This window comes from Taeniopygia guttata, chromosome 26 (assembly GCF_048771995.1).
Source record: "Taeniopygia guttata chromosome 26, bTaeGut7.mat, whole genome shotgun sequence".
Taxonomy (NCBI): Eukaryota; Metazoa; Chordata; class Aves; order Passeriformes; family Estrildidae; genus Taeniopygia; species Taeniopygia guttata.
Genome location: NC_133051.1, coordinates 5628318 through 5646091, shown reverse-complemented (window position 1 = coordinate 5646091; position 17774 = coordinate 5628318). Strand labels below are relative to the sequence as shown.

Below are 17774 nucleotides of genomic sequence, written 5' to 3'. Positions count from 1 at the left end.
GGCCCCAGAACCACTGAGGCAAGACTGAGGGATTCAAAGAGTGAGATAAGCTGACCAGCCTGGCTGCTGGGAACATCCCAGTTACACCAAGGGCTCATCCCAGGACTAAACCAGCGAGAAAATCAATCAGATATACATGTTCCCTTAGGAAAGTAACTCAGTGATTTGTTGGTGGGGTGAGGGCTCACTCCCCACACCCCCACACCCCGGGATGGGGGATATGGGGAGGTTTCTGGCTCTTGCAAACTCCACTCTCGCTTCCCTTCCTCCGGGAGAGGGGAGCTCCAGCCCCGCCGGCTTCCGAGGAGACCTCAGCCAAGTGGGTTATTGGAAATGGGAAGTGGGGAGAGGGATGGCGTCAGGGTCTGGGGCAGGAAGTCCATGGGCACGTCTGCAGTGGCATTACCAGAGGGAAAAAAAAAAAAAAAAAAAAAAAAAGGGGGGGGGAAGAGTGATTAAGAAGGCAATACAGGAACTTAAAAATAAAAAAAAAGAAAATCCCAAAGGTGATTCATGGTGTTTGATCCCACAACACGGAGGAGAAGGAAGGGAAGGAGGAGGGCAGACACGATTGGGGATCAGCGCCGAGGGCTGATGGGCTATTTCCTTCTCACCATTTATAGCCATAGTGTGGGATCTGTCACCTCCCCTGTCCCGGGCTCACTCTCCCCAGGGCTCCCAAACCCCCACCGGGGAGGAGTGTGGTCGTGGGAGAATCCATGTTTATCATTTCCTTGAATAACCCGTCCCAATGCCTGGAAGCAAAAGGAATATATTAAACGACTGCATATTTCACAGCCTTCAAAGGAACCTCTTTCCCAGCACCGGGGGCACCCAAATACTGGGCAGAGCTGCTACCTCAGCCAGGTGCCCCCGGGAGCATTTAATTCCCAGGGGATCTCCCCAGGTGGGTCCCGCAGAAGCCCAAGGGAGTGGAAGGCTCAGCAGACACGAAGCAAACGCATCACTCAGGGCAGGCAGAGCCGGAGTGTGACTCAGCCCATCCACACACAGCCACGGATCCGGCAGGGAACGTGCCCGGGCACATCGCTTCTCACTGGGGCTTGTCCCTGTCCCTGCCCCGTGTCCTCCCCTGACTCGGGAAGCAGCACCCCCAAAAGCCGCGGGGACACGGGGCAGCTCCAGCGGGGAGCAGGAACGGCTCGGGGCGGATGGAGGAATCAGGGTCGGAATGCCCCAGCCTTGGATAGGATGGAGAACGGGGAAATGTAGAACTGTGTTTACAGAAATAACACCCCAAGGTCCAGCCCGTGCTCATCAGGACTGTTTTAAATGCACACAGATTTCCCACATGTAGGGATTTTACACGGTTTTGAGATTTAGTGGTCAAAGGTCTATGTGAAGAGGGTTTTTTGGGATGGGGAAGTAATATTCCTGTTAGATCAACCAGCACAGAGGGGGAAACAGCAAAGATTTGGGTGGATAAGCATCCCCTCAGGTCTTTTGGAATGGAGATGGCAGAAATCGGGGCACACGTTTCTCAAGGTGAGATAAACACAAACTCTGCAAAAAGGTGAATTTCTACCCAGGGAAACACCCTGAAAATGAGGGGAACTAACATAGGACCTCTGCCCCAGCACGGAGAGTGGGGAGGTAAGCACAAGGGGTTGGGGTTCAGTCCTACAAAACACACCATCCTACACCCCAAATGTCCAGCCAGGGCTGTGTCCCACTCCATGGAGCACAGGGGTGATTTTTTTTTCCCCTCCTTAAGCAGCTTTTACTTGCCAGAACATCCCAGGCAGGTGGAAATTACTCAACACAGGACAGCAGATTGCCAGTGACAAAGTCCTGAGTATTCCGGCACTAAAAAGCCTCTTCAGCAAGATTCAAATCACCCAGAGTTTTTTCTCTGTGTTTTTTTTTTTTTTTTTTCTTATTATCTCTGCTAACAAGCTTTTTTCTTTTAAGTGGGAAAAGTGAAGGCTCTTAATGAAACCCTCACGCTCCAGCAGAAGTCTAAATGAACCCAGTGTTCAGCTGGAGGGCGTTTATATCCCAGCGAAGCCTGTTTTCCCATCAGCTCTTTGAAGTGCCCTATTAAGTGATTTTATACTAATAGGATTTTCCCAGGAAAGAAAGACAAGAATGACAAAACGCTGAATGCTTGATTAACTCTGCCCCTAAAAGAACTCGGATCGTGTTAATTGACTGTTCCCCTGCCATATCCAGCCCTTGTTTGCCCCATTTATGAAGGCATTTTGATGAGACACCAGACCCAGCAGAGTGGAAATAGAGTCCCACCAAGCACAAATAGGGGATGAGACAGTCCTAAAACAAGGCCTTTGCTTACTGGAAATATTCCTGGATGCGGGAGCCAGGCTATGAATCGGTCGCTTCATTCGGCCCCTCACTCATTTTCATCCAAGATTGTTTTTAGCCCCATTCATAGTCATTAACGTAATTGCTTCACTGACTTTCCATGAGCAGCTTGGAAGCTTTGTGGGGTTTTTTTGCTGGCAGCAAAGGCCTCATTGTTCGGAGTATGGCCGGGTGGCTGCAGTACCTGGCTCCAAACCCTGCACCCGGCTGCCCCTTTATTCCCTGGCTGCTCCACCTCATTGCCCACGGCCCCAGAGCACGGCAGGACGGGGCAGACACCGGAGGGGACACAGACACCCACTGGGAACCAGGGCGAGCGGCTCCAGCCTCTTGCAGTGCTTCCTGCAGGGAATAAGGTCCATCCAAAATGCTCACTGGGGTTTATTTTACAGCCAGCAGTTCCCCAGGGGCATCTCAGTGAGGGCAGGGGGAGGAACAGCAGAACCTTACCCAGCAGGATAAGCAAGTGGAAGGAGTGCAGGGCAGGATTGCTCCTGTCCATGCAGCTCACGGGTGCCCAGCTCTCGGTGCAGCCCAGCCCCTGGAAGCTGTCAATGGATGTAATTCTTCCCAATGCACAGCACGTGTGGCACGGTGCTGCTGCTGAGGGATTTGCTGCTCTCCAAGCCATGGATGGCTTGAAATCCATTGGGAGCTCAATCTGGCCCTTCATAGCCACGAGAAGGAGGTGAGGATGAGGAGCCCTGACTAAGCACTTGCTCATGATGTCACCTCTGAAACAACCCCAATCCCCTGGGGCACCCTCTGCCTGAAGCACCCAGACACCAGGGTGGGGTGTCTCCACTCTCAGGTGCTGGGAGTTTGGGTTGTCCCCCACAAACCTGGGCTCTGGGACGTGCCCCCTCACCCATCCCAACACCCGCTGGCTCAGCGTGTGTCACCATCTCCTGGGATCTCCAGTCACACCTTTCGGGAATGCCCCAGTCCAGCACAGCCTCGTGATTCACTTTGTGCTGAGGGTGAGGAGTGGGGCTGGCCGTGGGCAGAGGGAGGGAAGGGGCACAGCCAGGGACAGGCAGACCCTGAACATGTCATGAAATGGGATCTGTAGGAGGGCAGGACCAGGACCCAGACCTCAGACAGACAGACAGACAGACAGAGAGCTCTGCCTCGTGACTCGTGCACAGCCCAGAGCAGAGCAGAGGCAATGGGAGGGGACAGCTGAGATGGCAATAAAAGCAGAGGTGATGATATGGCAGCCACCACCTTGACACGGGGTAAGGGTCGATTGCTTTTCCTCCTACATGTCAGTCAGGCAGAGCAGGATTTCAGGGAATGGGGATGGAGGAGCAGCTTTCACCCTGCTGGTCCCTAGAGCTGGGCCTTGTGGGTGGACATGCTCCACACACTAGAGGGGCTCTGCCCAGTTCCACAGAGATTAAAGTGGGGGTGCTCCAGGTGCAAAAATAAAAATTTCTCTTTCAGTTTCAGGAAAAAAAAGAAAATTTGCTGGAACTTGGAGCTGTGGTCAGCAGTGCCACAAAGGATGGAAAGAGGTTTTAAAATGTTCTGTACTTCATCCAGCAGTAGCAATGCTGCACCAGAGCCCTTCCCACCTCTGCACAAACCTCGGCTTTGCAGAACACTGAGAGATTTATAGATCACCAATTGTAAATCCACAAAGGGAGCAGGAGGGAGACAAAGGGAGAGGGATGTTGTAAAGCTGAAGTGCACCTGCCCCTGTGCTGGGCACTGCTGAGGCCACATCTTGAGTCCTGGGGTCAGTCTTGGGCCCCTCACAGGAAGAAAAACGTTGAGGGGTTGGAGTGTGTCCAGTGAATGTAACAGAGCTGGGGAAGGGTCTGGAGCACCAGGAGGGGCTGAGGGAGCTGGAGGAGCTCAGCCTGGAGAAATGGAGGCTCAGGAGGGACCTTCTGGCTCTGCACAACTCCCAGACAGGAGGGAGCAGCTGGGAGGTCGGGCTCTGCTGCCAGGGAACGGGGACAGAATGAGAAGAAACAGCCTAAAGCTGCACCAGAAGTTCAGGCTGGATATTAGCAAAAACTTCCTTCACAGAAGGGTTGTCAAGCACATGCACAGGCTGTCCAGAGCAGTGGCAGAGGCACCATCCCTGGACATATTTCAAAACAAGTGTAGATGGGTTAGTGCTGGACCTGGCAGTGCTTGGGGGAACAGTTAGCCTTGATGATCTTAGAGGGCTTTTCCAACCTAAATGATTTCATGATTCTATGAAACAGGAAATACTGAAAATATCTGTAGATCAAAAAATACCCCACGGGTCCCTGTCAAACATTCCCTGCACAGGGGAACTCCTGACTCCAAATCTGGTGGAGTTTCATCCACGAGTTTCTGAGCGGCACGTGTCAGCCAGGCAGCTGCAAGGACAACTTGGCAGGAGTGGCAACAAACCACACCTGGAGCTTATCTCCCCAGCTGGGGCAACCTCCTCCCACAAAGTTTATAGTACAAGTGCATGAAAAGCTGATCAATCCAGCACCAGGAAGAGCAGCACCCAGTGCACGAGGTGTAGTGACACTGGTGTTGGGCAGAAATCCTTCCCTGCAATGAGGCTGAGGCCCTGGCACAGGTTGCTCAGAGAAGCTGTGGCTGCCCCAGCCTTGGAAGTATCCAAGGCCAGGTTGAATGGGGTTTGGAGCAACCTGAACTAGTGGAAGGTGTTCCTGCCCATGGCACAGGGTGGCAGAAATGAGTTTTAAGGTCCCTCCCAACCCAAACCATTCCGGGATTCTGTGAAACACTGACTGCAAACACTTTGTATCAAACACTGACAGCAAACCCTCCGTCAGCAGGGAGGGCTGGGACAGTACCGAGACTTCCTGCTGAATATTTTTGAATATTCATGTCCTAAGCAGCCTCTGCCCACGAGGAGATAATGCCTCTCTCACAGCTGGCAGGGGCGATCTTCCCAAGTGACAGCCCAAGTGACACGGTGCCCCACCCCAACACCACTGCTGCACCCCGATAGCGCAGTCCCAGAGGAGCGCTGGGGCTGCCCAGGGCCTGTCACACACCCCGGACTGTTTTGGGGGTGGCATCAGGCAGTGGCACATGACAACTTCTGTGTCGCCCAGCAAAATGCCCAAGAACAACAACGTGACTGCAGCAGGAGGAATCCCCTCAGTCAGGGAGGTTGTGGAGCGACACCGCTGCACACGGTGACAGGATCCAGCTGGGAAGGCCGTGTGCTTCCCTTTTCCAACTGGGATCACTCCCACAGAAAATCTGACAGCAAAAATGACTTAGAGGAGCAAGCAGAAACACCACCCAAATCAATGTGAAGATTTGTTCGACTCCAAGTTATGTCAGCCACTAAATTATTAAATAATAGCCACATGAATCACTTGGGAACGAACATAGTGTTCCTCTTGCATGTCTATTTTGTATTTGTCTGGATCCCGTGTTTATTTTAGTCCCCAGCCGTGTTTGTTTGAAAGGCATTAACAGAGGAACTCGTGTGGCCGTGCCCCAGTGAAACTGCAGAAACGAAAGAGCAACCCCAGACAGCGATGATGTTTGGAGGAAGCCAAAACACTTCTCATGTGAGAGCCTGGGATAAGGCTTCAGCTCCGGCAAGCCCCTGACTGACCGACTGCAAAGCATGGCCAAGCAAAAACTGGCTTTATTCTGCCTCTTCCCGGCAGGTTGAGGTTGTGCTGCATTCCAGCAGCAGGGCAGTGGGGAGCTGCCTCTTTATGGCAGGTAGGGCACGGTGCCATCGCCCCGTGCAGGAGCTAAGGTCCAACCGGAGCAACTGGAATTGCACTCCTGCCCTTCAGCCTTTTGTTTGCGAAAGGGGCTGATGCTCCAGTTGTTTCACTTGGTTTTTTCTTTTTCAGCCAAGAGATTCTGCGCTGTGACAGCACCAGAGGAGGTTGACCTGCGGGGGTAACCACAGCTCAGGTTTTGGGACAATATTTCTGGGGCAGGATTTGGACAGGGATTAAATCCAGCAGAATGTCCAACATTCAGCCACTTCGAGGATCTGTGTATCCGGAGACATTGAGGCAGCTCATGGTGATGAGATCACAGCAAATGAAAGTAAAACTTGAAACTGAAAAGAGGTGATAACAGCAGTAAAAAGCTGCAGAAGTGCCCAGGCACTGCTGGGGGAACGGCTGAACTCAATGTTAATTAGAGGGCTTTTCCAACCTTAGTGATTCCATGATTTTATTAATAAACACAAAACCCTGAAAACATCTATAGGGCCAAAAGTCCTTAGAGCAGTGGGTTATGCTGACAGAGCCCCACCAAAGCAGGAGAGGTTCAGAGCTACAAGGTATAACCTGCCCAAGGCTGCTGCAGAAGATCCATGGACACTGTGTGGTGTCTCCCTGGTTTCAAAAAGAAGGAAATGTAAAGGCAGAGGATGAAATGCAAGGCCCCTCCATCAGCAGCACATTACAGTTCCAGCTGTGGCTGGAGGACAGAAGAGCAAAGCTCCAGAACCAGACTGGGTTTGGAGGATGAGGGGGGTAACAGAGCACACCTGTTTGTCCAAGAGTAAAAAAGCTCTTCTTTCACAGAGCAAGGTTTGGCTCTGGACTCCTGCAGCTCTTTTCTGCTCTTGGAGGGGGAGCAAATCCGTTTAATAGAGGAAAAACCAGAAACTGCCAGGCTGCACCTCTGGACAGGGATTTGGCACAGGGAAGCAGCAATCCTTCCCAAGGCTCAGCTTTGAAATCAACACTGGGTATGATCCATACTGGCTCCCTTCAGCTTTCTGAACAGGGTCAGCTCTGACAGGATAAGGTACCCTAAAAACCTGGTGAATTTGAGTGGAACAGACAAAAACTATTTTTCAAGGGATTTTTTCCTTGTTTTTCTAACATTATCTGTCAGCCTTCCTTTTCTCCAGTTTTTGTCCTAACTAGCATATGCATATGGACATGTCATCCTGCACATGGAGCAGTCTAACCAGAAGCACTGTCAGTGCTTGGGATGATCACAACTCCTCACCCAAGCATGACCCTGTCTGAAGGCCAGTGAAACAAATCCCAAAAGCAAGGACATCCTTAACCTCTCCACTTTCTAAGTGCAAGGCATATTCTTAACACTATCTTTGGTCAAAAACAAAGAGCAGCATGTACATAAAAAAAAAAAAAACCAACAAGATTCTCTTCTCTGCAAACCCATTTGCACACAATTCTCTCCCCAGTGAGAGTGTACAAAATAACTGGGATGTGCTGAGGCACTGTGAGGATTAACCCCAGGATGCTTCTGCCTGAAGCAGGTGCAGTTAAACCCCTCCCCAGATTAGAAACACCACGTAACATTACATGTCAGCACCATGAAACCAGGCCCTGAAACAATTTGGACGGTGTCAGTTAGCAGCAATTGCTCCATCACTCCAGCAGTCTCCACAGCAGGGCTGTGGCTGAGGTTTTGCCAAGGAACCATGGATAGTGTCCCTCTGTCCTACCCTGGCAGGGACAAACTGCTTGGTGACTCCTCCTGGAGTCTTGGGGGAGAGGAGAATCTTTGGGGAGAGGCAAGGGATGTCCCTGGCCTTAGAAAACCAACACTTCCTTGTACATTTCATTTGAGAGCAAACTTTGTAAACACAATACTCCCAGGCTGGTCACTCCCTCAGACAGGAAGGAGAAGCCTGAAACCAGCAAATGTGCCGGTACATCAAAAATAGCTCATTACCTATACCCTGTGGGAAGGGCTGCTCAGTCAGTGTTTATAAAAACATTTATACATTTCCCATGTTTCTCTAGAAGCTGGTCATTGTGTTCCCCTTCAAACTTCCACCTGATTGTATAAAACCAGATCACTTCTGATCTGAGGGGCAACTTCTTCATTCAGCTGTGGAGTAAAATAGTCAAAAACCTGAAACTGAAACGCTTCCAGTTCCGCAAGACTGTTGTGTATGAAAACCACAACCCGTTTCCCACTGTCTCTGGCACTTCAGATTTCTCTCCCTGCAGTAGCTGAACTACTGAAGGCTCCTTGTTCCCCCAGGTAACCACAGCAAGAATGTCTGTGCCAGCAGAGGCACGACGAGCTGTGACCCTTCTGCACATCCGACACTGCCAGAGGCACGTAGGGAAAGGGAACGAAACCAGGCAGGGCTCCGGGCAGCCTCGGGCCCCACCCGGAGCTGGGCCGGAGCCCCGGGCAGCCCCCGGGCCCGGAGCCGGGCTGGGGCACCCGCAGAGCGAACAGGCCCCGGCCCGAGGAGCCGCGCTGACCCCTGCCGGATACCGGCGGCACCGCACGGCTCAGCCCGCTCCTCCCGCTGCTCCCTCACACCCTCCGCAGGTGAAACGAGCCCCGCAAAAGCCGGGGACGGGCCTGGGCATTCCCAGCTCACTGCTGAATCCCACTCCAGGGGCAGTTCTGGCTTTCAGTGCCTCTCAAAGCACCTGCGAGGTGGGAGACACAGCAACACCCAGTCTTTAACTCATCAACAGAACTTCAGAGGGGTTGGAAGAGACCTTCAAGACCCAGCCCAACCAACATAAAGTCATTAAAAAATAAATCAATCTGAATGAACACTGAGCTCAGCAGTACCAGCACATCCTTCTCTTACAGCTTCACCATCTCCTGTCCCTGTCTGGAAACCATCAAGCAAAGGAAACTCCACCAGCAGTGTTTAGCATGAGGGATTTAATCTAAACCAAAAACTGAACCAATGGAGCAATCTGGGATTCAGGTGTAAGGGAGCCCTCGGGCAGTGTGGCAGCTCCACCTGCCCTCCAGCCATGCTGCATTTCTACAGGAAGTGAATCTTCAGGGTAAATTTTGGCTTCCAGACTGAGATGGGATGAATACCTTAACTGCTGCTCCCAACCCACAGCCCATGGGGAACCTTTGCACTTCCAGCTGGCTTTCCAAGGAATCACTGCAGGGCTCACTGTTGGGCAAAAATACCAGGTGGCATTAGCTACTGAGCACCCCAGCTGAACCTGTAAACCAGGGTTTAGACTGCCATGGGAGTGACACCCTGCATCTCACCACAGACAGGTGAGCAGGTACAGCTGTGTTGGACACTCACAGCTGAGTTACAGCCAGATGGGATGACTGTCACAGTCAGGGACGAGTTAAATACTGAACAACGAGTTGTAACCAAAACTTTAATCCCAAGGATCTCACAAAAGACATTTTACAAGTGACATGAAAATTCTTGTACAGTAAAGAAATGTTTAATAACTAATGTTTACAATGTACCATTAGACACAACACATCCACTCCAGGTGTCGGTTCTGCTGTGGATTTGGTCTATTCAGAGCTTCTGGAATACATGGTCAACCAACAATCATCTAATGAAGGACTCTACTCACACCAAGTACAAAATTAACTGACCCTATAGCTAAGAAGTTTTATTTCATGGAATATAAAGCAGCTCAGTCAGAACAGGAGCTGGATAAAGCTGCAGCCCCCAACCCTTTCCCTCCCCATGCCCCTGGCTCACTACTCTTTCCCAGACCTGGGCTATGGAGCACCTGTGTCCTGCTCTGCTGCTGACCTGATCCCACAAGGGACACACCCATCCCTGCACACTTCCTCAAGCTGAGCCCCAGCAACCCCCAGCCCAGCCCTGCTGTCCCAGCTACACACCATTTGCCATTGCACACACACACACGCCTCATGTCTAATGGTACATTGGAAAACCATTAATATTACAAATCATAGGATCTGCTCAGAACCATATACAGATTCACATCTTTACATTTGCCACCTGTTACAAGATACAAGGAACAAAGCAAGTTCAACAGCTAAAACATTTTAAAAATGCACCAAGCTTTATGAAGTCTCAAAACAAAACAATGTTCTGTACATACTCCTGGCCTCGGATCTCATGACTTCCTGTACACAGCTCCTTCCCACAGTCCTATTTCCTCTCATTTGACCTGGAGCGACTGAAGAACAACAAACAGGTAAGGTTAGGATCAGGTGTGAGGAACAGCAGATTTTCCTTTAAGCTCCCCAGCCACAATCAGCAGGTAATATTTAAGCATTTTAAAAATACTGTTCATTTAATAAAACTGAGTATTTTGCTGTTTAGGGTGAAGAATCTCCTATGACGCTACACGTGGTTCTCCAACAAGGCACAAAGTTATTTTCACATTTACTCAGAACACACAAACACTGAAGGCTGTTCTCACCTGCGTGACCTGGAAAAGGAGCGAGAAGGCTTGTGGTTCCTCTCCCGTGAGAGTGATCTCTCTCTTCTTCTGTCTCTGGAGAGGGACCTGGTACAGATCACAACACCACATCATCAGAGCAAAGCTTCCACCAGGCCAAGGAGGCTGCCTGAGGAGCCTCCCTTCAGGAGTGAAGGGTTCAAACTATTCAACCAGGGAAAACCTGTTAGCCATGCTGCTATTAACCCTTTCTTGAGGGAAGAACAATCAGCCTGAGCCAACAGCTTATAATGTGCTGTAAACAGGCATGTAGTACTTTGCACAAGTTTTGTGGGTGTTTTTTTGGGTTTTTTTTTGGTTTGTTTTTTTTTTTCCAGAATCCCACTAAATCACATTCTGATTTATGGCTGGACTCAATCATCTTTTCCCACCTCAGGGCTCAATGATCCTATGCTCAGAGTATCTGTGAGAGAGTAGCACATTGACACTTAAACTTTGGGGAAAACTGACAGAAGATGCCAGGCAGCTGCAGAAAGGAAATTACTTCTTCTCTCCATATCCTTCCACTGCTATCCCTGGAATCTCAAACAGCTCAGTAATTCCAGGCAAACAATGTAACAGAAGCAAATGTGTTTCCCTTTTACCAAACTACTGATTGTGCACAGCCCACACGTGGAGCTGTTTAGGGCTGCTCTTTTCAACCCCCTAGGCTGGAGCAGTCCATGGGGTAGGGAAGGGAGTTGTACCTGCTGCGGCTCCGGGAGAAGCTTCTCCTTCGTGGTGATCTAGAACCAGAAAATAAAATGTGAGGCACTTTATCCATTCTTTGAGCTTTAACGGGGCGAGGCATTTCCCAACTTGTCAAACTCACTGTTGGGCCCAGGGAACGTGCCAAGAATAACTGGCATCCATCATCCAGTAAAAGGCATGGAAAGATTAAGCAGTAAAACCAAGCTCAGTGTGAACAGCACGTTTCCAACCACGAATTCACTTAACTAAGAACGCGTCAGAGCAGAGTTGTCCAAAGCAACACTTTCCATTTCAACTAAATACACTGCCCAGAACACCACAAAGTCCCATAGGTGGTTCCAAAAAAAAAAAAAACAAAAATAGCACAGAGCAAATGTTTTGGAACCCATGCAAGCCAAAAAGGTCCATAACAAGACATAAGAGATATCAAGTGGAAAAAAAAAAAAAGTGAAAATGCGCTCAGTGTCAATATTGATAATGCCATTAAGTGCTACATTAGAACTGCATATTTGTGATTGTCATTTTTAATGCCATAGAGTGTGTTTAGACTATTTTCTTATAAAAAATTAAAAAGTAAAAAATATAACCTTAGCTCGGCCCAGTTCATCCCAAAAAGTAATTGTTTTAAGTTTTGAAAACTGTTAGTAAAACCATTTAAAGGTGATAGGATTTTTCTGGCAAGGAAAAGCTACATCTGTTAGAGCTTTATTAAAAATTTAGTTTGGCATCTCACATGCAAATATCCTGGTTTTTACATTATTCACAGTGTAAGAGCTTCCATATCACCCTTAAAAGTTTTCTCAAGCAACATATGTACGTTACCACTCAATTATGCACAGCCAGCCTTTGATTGAGAAAAGTAATTACTTATAAGCCGCTTACTCCTTATTTTAACCAGCAGTAAACTGTATAAGCAGGAAAAACTTACAAGTCTTTGGTTTCAACAAGCTAGAAATGGTGAGGTGAGGCTGCCGGACTGACTGCCAAGAAGAATTTGCTGAAAAGGTTTTGCCAGATGTTGCGTTGTATTTAGTTGGTTGGCGAAGGGGGTGTTGTGGATTTTTCCTGCTTTTTTGTTAGCCGAAGGCTGCTGCTGTAGTTGTTGTGAAGACATTTGGTAAATAAACAGCTGAGCTGATTGGCCGGGAATGTGTGGGCGGTCGAGGTGGCTGCTGCCGATTTGGTTAAGGTTGGAGAGAAGGCTGAGAGAAAACAGCATGCTCGGGAACCAAAGGGCGGTGCAACCTGACGACTGGCCATGCCTGGGTCATGTGAAACGACACCAGCCAAGCTGCATGGGGCGCGCTGGTCACATGACGCTGAAAGGGCTAGTTGGCTGGCTAATGCAGACTCAGAGGGTGGTGAGAAGAGACATGATGGTGACTCTGTAACGGGTTCATTTTTATTAATAGATGGACCAAAAAGCATAAAAAAAATGAAAAACAAGCCATCAGTACAACCATCTATTAGCTAACAAATACTCCTAATGTGTTATTTTTTTTTCAACAGCAAAAGGGTAAGCTTGAAACCCTGGCTTGGGAGGACTTCACTCACCTGCCACAGGTAAATTGAGTCCTGTAAAAACCACGGTGCACACTTAAACTGCCAGACAAACTAGTCTGGGTCCAAGAACGTGCCAGTTCCCAAAAATCCTGCTATATGCTAGAGCTGGGTTTGCAAATCTCAGGTGACAGGATCGTCATACGATGCTTTATTTCCACGCTAACACTAAAGTGTCAAGATTCCAGATGTTTAGAGCAACTGTTACTCAATTATTAAACAGCTGCCTGCTCGGGAAGTATTTAAGTTCTGTAAACAAAGTGGAAAAACCCATTGGTATGGAAATGCTATACTGCTGTATGTCATGTTTCGCCATTATGGAGTAAAGGAAAGGAACAGCCTAAGTTGAAGTATGGGGAAGAAAGGGAAAGTGTGACTAGAAGATGAGCAGGTTTTTAAGAGGAAGGAGGATAAGCCCAGGACAGAGGGCACTGACTACCAACTGCACAGTCACCTAAGGATAAAAGCCAACAACATTCAACACAACTCAAGTTCACCTCGATTTTGTGGGGGTTGATTTTGGTTTTTTTTTTGGCATCTGTCATTTCCGAATCACGATCAGATAGATGAATGCCATCCATCAACATGCCTTTAACAAGCCTGCTTCTAGGATGCTACGTGGAAACTGTGCCAAGAGCTCTAGGATTGTGCTGTGCCCAGGTACCTGCGCCGAGGAGGGGGACTCCTCCTGCGATAGTCATCCCGAGGGCGCCGGCCCCACGACGGAGGGGGGCCACGGTTCCGACTCCGCTTCTCCCCGTTGGAGAGCTCCACTCGGACGCGACACCCGCACAGTGTTCTGGAAGAGAGGGGGACTCTGGTTAGCACTGCCAGGGAAAGGCAGCGTGGATAAAGCATATGTGATCCAGAAGATGGAAAAACAATGCATCATAAGGGCAAAAATGTTCTGTCATCAAAGCACAGTGCCCAGAGTCAGCTCCAGCATGACTGCAGGGGACCCTTCTCTGGAAGCATCCAAGGCCAGGCTGGACAGGCTTGGAGCAACCTGATCTATCTAGTGGAAGGTGTCCCTGCCCACGGCAGAGGGTGGAACTGGATGGGCTTCCAGCCCAAACCGTTCTGATGTTTTTTGGCAGACAAAAGGTTTGGCTGCTTCTCAAAACTGCCGTGCCAGTAAAGAGCAAAGGAGAGTCTCCACGATCAGTTTTATCTCTTTATAGTAACACCATCTGCAATTTAATTAACACACACAGAGATGCAAATAATTTCTAACTTGGGAATTCAACTGAGAAGAGCAAAATTAACCATTACAATGCTATTCACAAGCAGGGCAAGGCTAGATGGGTTTTTGGGAAGGAGTTCCTCCCTGTGAGGATGGGGAGGCCCTGGAACAGGGTGCCCAGAGAGGCTGTGACTGCCCCTGGATCCCTGGAAGTATCCAAGGCCAGGCTGGATGAAGCTTGGAGCAGCCTGGGATGGTGGAAGGTGCCCCTGCCCATGGGGAAGGTAGGACTGGATGAGCTTTGAGGTTCCTTCCAGCCCAAACCATTCTGGAATTCTACTGCTGCACTATAAGAACATCCTTATAGTATGATACAAATAAACAGTGCATAAGAAATATTGTATGTACAAATGTTATGTATGAATGAGAGTTTGGCAAAGCACATCAACAGCACTGCATATCTGTAACTGAAATTCCTCCATTCAGATCCTCTCGTTTTCCCAAGCGCAAAAAAAAAATTCAGTCCTGTTTAAGCTTCACAATTTAAAATTGTATCACTCCTATAAAATCTCACACTTTGAATAGCCAAGCCAAGCACACTTTACCTTCCATCTAGTTCTCTTACTGCATCAGCTGCATCTCGGGGATCTTCAAATTCCACAAAGGCAAACCCAGGAGGATTTCTCGCCACCCATACACTGCGCAGTGGTCCATAGTAGCCAAAAGCTCGCTCTAATTCCGTTTTGTTGCCATTGTTTCCAAGGTTACCCACATAAACCTTGCAGTCCAGCGGACAAGAGTCACGATGCATTGCTAGGACAAGAAAAAAGAAGTTCACATGTATTTTAACACAGTGCATGTGCTTGTTCACTTCCAAGGGAAGTCACTCTATTGGCTGCTGCCCCCTGAAACATCAGCAGTGATGCGCTGTGATAGAGACATTGTTTGGAAAGGGCGAGCGGGGTGGAAAAAAACTTAAAACACAACAAGAGATCTGCTATGCCACAGTGTGATTAACATCCAGTATTCCGGGGAATTTCGCTTGCTTTTACTGTTTAGATTTGTGGAGGGAGGTCCCTGTGCCCCTTTTCCTGCTCAGCGCGGGGGGGTCTGCAGAGGGCGCTGCGCGGGGGAGGCTCCATTGTTCCCGGAGCGGGATTAGGATCAGGGCAATCCGCGCAGAACGGGGCGGGGGGGCAGCGCCATTTCCCGCCGAGCCCCGCGGGCAATGCCCGGGGCCTCGCTCCGGAGCCGCTCCTCGGCGCGGCCTGAGGGACCAGCGCTGCCACTGGCGGACGGGATGCCGCCACCCCGCCCCGCGGCACTTCCCACCCCGCCTGGTCTCACACCCCGCGGGAAACAGGCCGCGAACGGGCTCCTCCCGGCATCCCGCCGCCTCCCCGCCCAGCTCCCCTCAGGGCCGCGGCAGCCGCCGCCCGGCCCGGATATACAAAATGGCGGCTGCTCTTTGTTTGCCGCCACCGCCGCTTCCATCCGCCCTGCCGGGCACCGAAACCGCGGCTGCCGCCTCCCCCCCGCCCTCCGGGGTGAAGATCCTCACCGGTGCTTAGAGGGAGGGCGCGCGAAGGGAGCCCGCGCTAAACTCAGCCGACTCGACCCTCAGCGAGACCCCAGCTCCGCTTTTCCTCACTGGACAAAATGGCGGCTGGTACCGACCCCGCCCGCCTTTATATAGGGCCAGGCCTCTCCCACGTGACGCCACGCGACAGCGAATCAGAGGGCGCCGTTGCGCTGATTGACAGGCGGTGTCGCGGCGCGCGCGCGGGCGGGCTCTCAGCGATAATGGCGGGAGCGCTGAGGGGACCCGCCCGGCCCTGCAATCACAACTGCTGCTTTTCCGCCTAACGTGAACATAAAGTTTTATTTCCTTTTGTCTCTGGCCCCATGAGGTCCGGCCGGGTAGGGTTTACACCTCTGTGTGCTTCAATTCTCTCAGACCCATTTCTCCCCCTGAGCTTTAAATTACTGTGTTGAGCTAACTGCCGTAAGCCAGAGTTTTTGGTAAATTTTATGTCCGAGCTTGGCTTACTGGAGCACAAAGAACAGATTTTTTAATTTTTTTTTTTTTCGCTTGAGAAAACGAGAGGATCTGAATGGAGGAATTTCAGTTACAGATGTGCAGTGATGTTGATGTGCTTTGCCAAACTCTGATTCATACATAACATTTGTACACATAACATGGGTTTTAACCTCTAATTAAGGTATTAATTTGCTCCAGAGGGGGTTGCCTTAGATAAAAAACCTCCTGATTTTGGTTATCAGGTAATATAAGAAACTCACAGGGTTGTTGCTTCAATAACCTCCCAAAAACCTCCCCTTGCAGCCAGGCTGGGTTTAATCCACACTTCAACCCTTTGCCATGGGCCAGAGAAGACAATTTTATCTGGTACAGGTATAATTAATAATATTTCAATAATGAAATACACAAAAAGGCATTTTAAGTACAAATTAAGCTCATTGACTCTGTTTTCCAAGCAGGAACTGTGCAGAGGATGGGATGTCCTTGTCTACCAGAATTCCAGAAACCCAACTGGAATTAAAAACAACCAGCTGATAGAATTAGTTTGAATTTTCCAAAATCTTTTGCAGCATCCCCAATTATTTTTAAGAGCTTTAAGAGTAAAATCCTCGACAGGTCAAAATTGGCCAAGAGACAGAAACACAACAATGATTTTGAGGTAATGAATGCTCCAAAGTTTTTTTATTGTGTATAGTTATCTGAGAGTTACCTGCCTTTAATTAAGGAAATCTAATCCATTGCCATCTAAATTAGCTGATGGCTAATTTCCTGAGGCAACACAAAGAAAGGAAATAATTTCAAGCTATTTTTCACTTTGTGAGTTCTTTGAGGTGATGATTCCCTTCTCCAAGGGGGTTTGCAGCATTCCTAGACCCTCCTCACTTCACATAATGTGCATTTCAAACATGATTTAAGTTTTGCAATAATTGATATTAAAAAAAATAAAGAAAGAAACAGAACAAATATTAGAGAGCAATTTGGACAACCTTGTAATCTTAACTTTAATTTCCTACTAAAGTTACACATGATGTATGAAGATAATTCCGGGTGACAGACTTGGGAACAAAGGATTTATTCAGAAGCCAGCTCAGCTGCTGCAAAGCAAACAGAGCGCTCAGCACTCACCTAGGACATGTCCCCTGCTCTATTCAAGCAATTCTTCCCTGCAGTTAAGCCTGTCACCACATTTTATAAATCACAGCCCACAAAAATCACATCATACAAACATAATCCCTTTTCAGTTTGTTTTTGGTGTTATTCAGAAACTAAACATGGCCCATCACCGGGGCACAAGGCAGAGGTCAGAGTGCTCAGCCAAATTCCCAGAGCTGAGGTTGGGATGTGCCAGCACAGCCACAAGACTCGTGTGTCATTCCAAAGTCAGTGGTTCGATTGTCCTCCCAAAGCTGGTCCCCAAACCAGCCCTGTGGGTGTCACATATGTGGAAGCTTTATGCTACATTACTTCTCTCCTTCTTCCAAGTCTGTGAGTATTTGGAAAATCCTGCTGCATTGCCTCACTGGCTTTTACCACTTGCATCCAATATCATTGGTTAAATGTTTTATAACACCCCCAGACCAGGATCCACGACCACACTGATCTGGAGTAAGGTGTTCCAGTCAAACTGTTGTTGTGGTTTCTGAGATTTCAGTCTCAGAGGAAAATGAACACATTCTAGATGTTATGATTTCGAAGAAACCTCAGCTGTGTGAGCCAAATTTAAGGGATCACTGAACCATAGAATAGTCTGAGCTGGAAGGGACCCACAAGAACCATTAAAAATCTACACCTGGCCCTTCACAGG

At 49.1% G+C, this 17774-nt stretch overlaps 1 protein-coding gene across 1 annotated transcript; it reads right to left on the bottom strand.

Moving 5' to 3' along the window:
- Positions 1-9411: 9411 nt before the first annotated feature.
- SRSF3 (serine and arginine rich splicing factor 3) lies at positions 9412-15593 on the bottom strand. The gene is given in 6 exon segments (NM_001245649.1): positions 9412-10211; positions 10458-10544; positions 11183-11221; positions 13411-13545; positions 14535-14742; positions 15491-15593. Coding segments are annotated over 5 exon segments (495 nt in total). The 5' UTR covers positions 14741-14742; positions 15491-15593; the 3' UTR covers positions 9412-10183.
- Positions 15594-17774: the final 2181 nt, after the last annotated feature.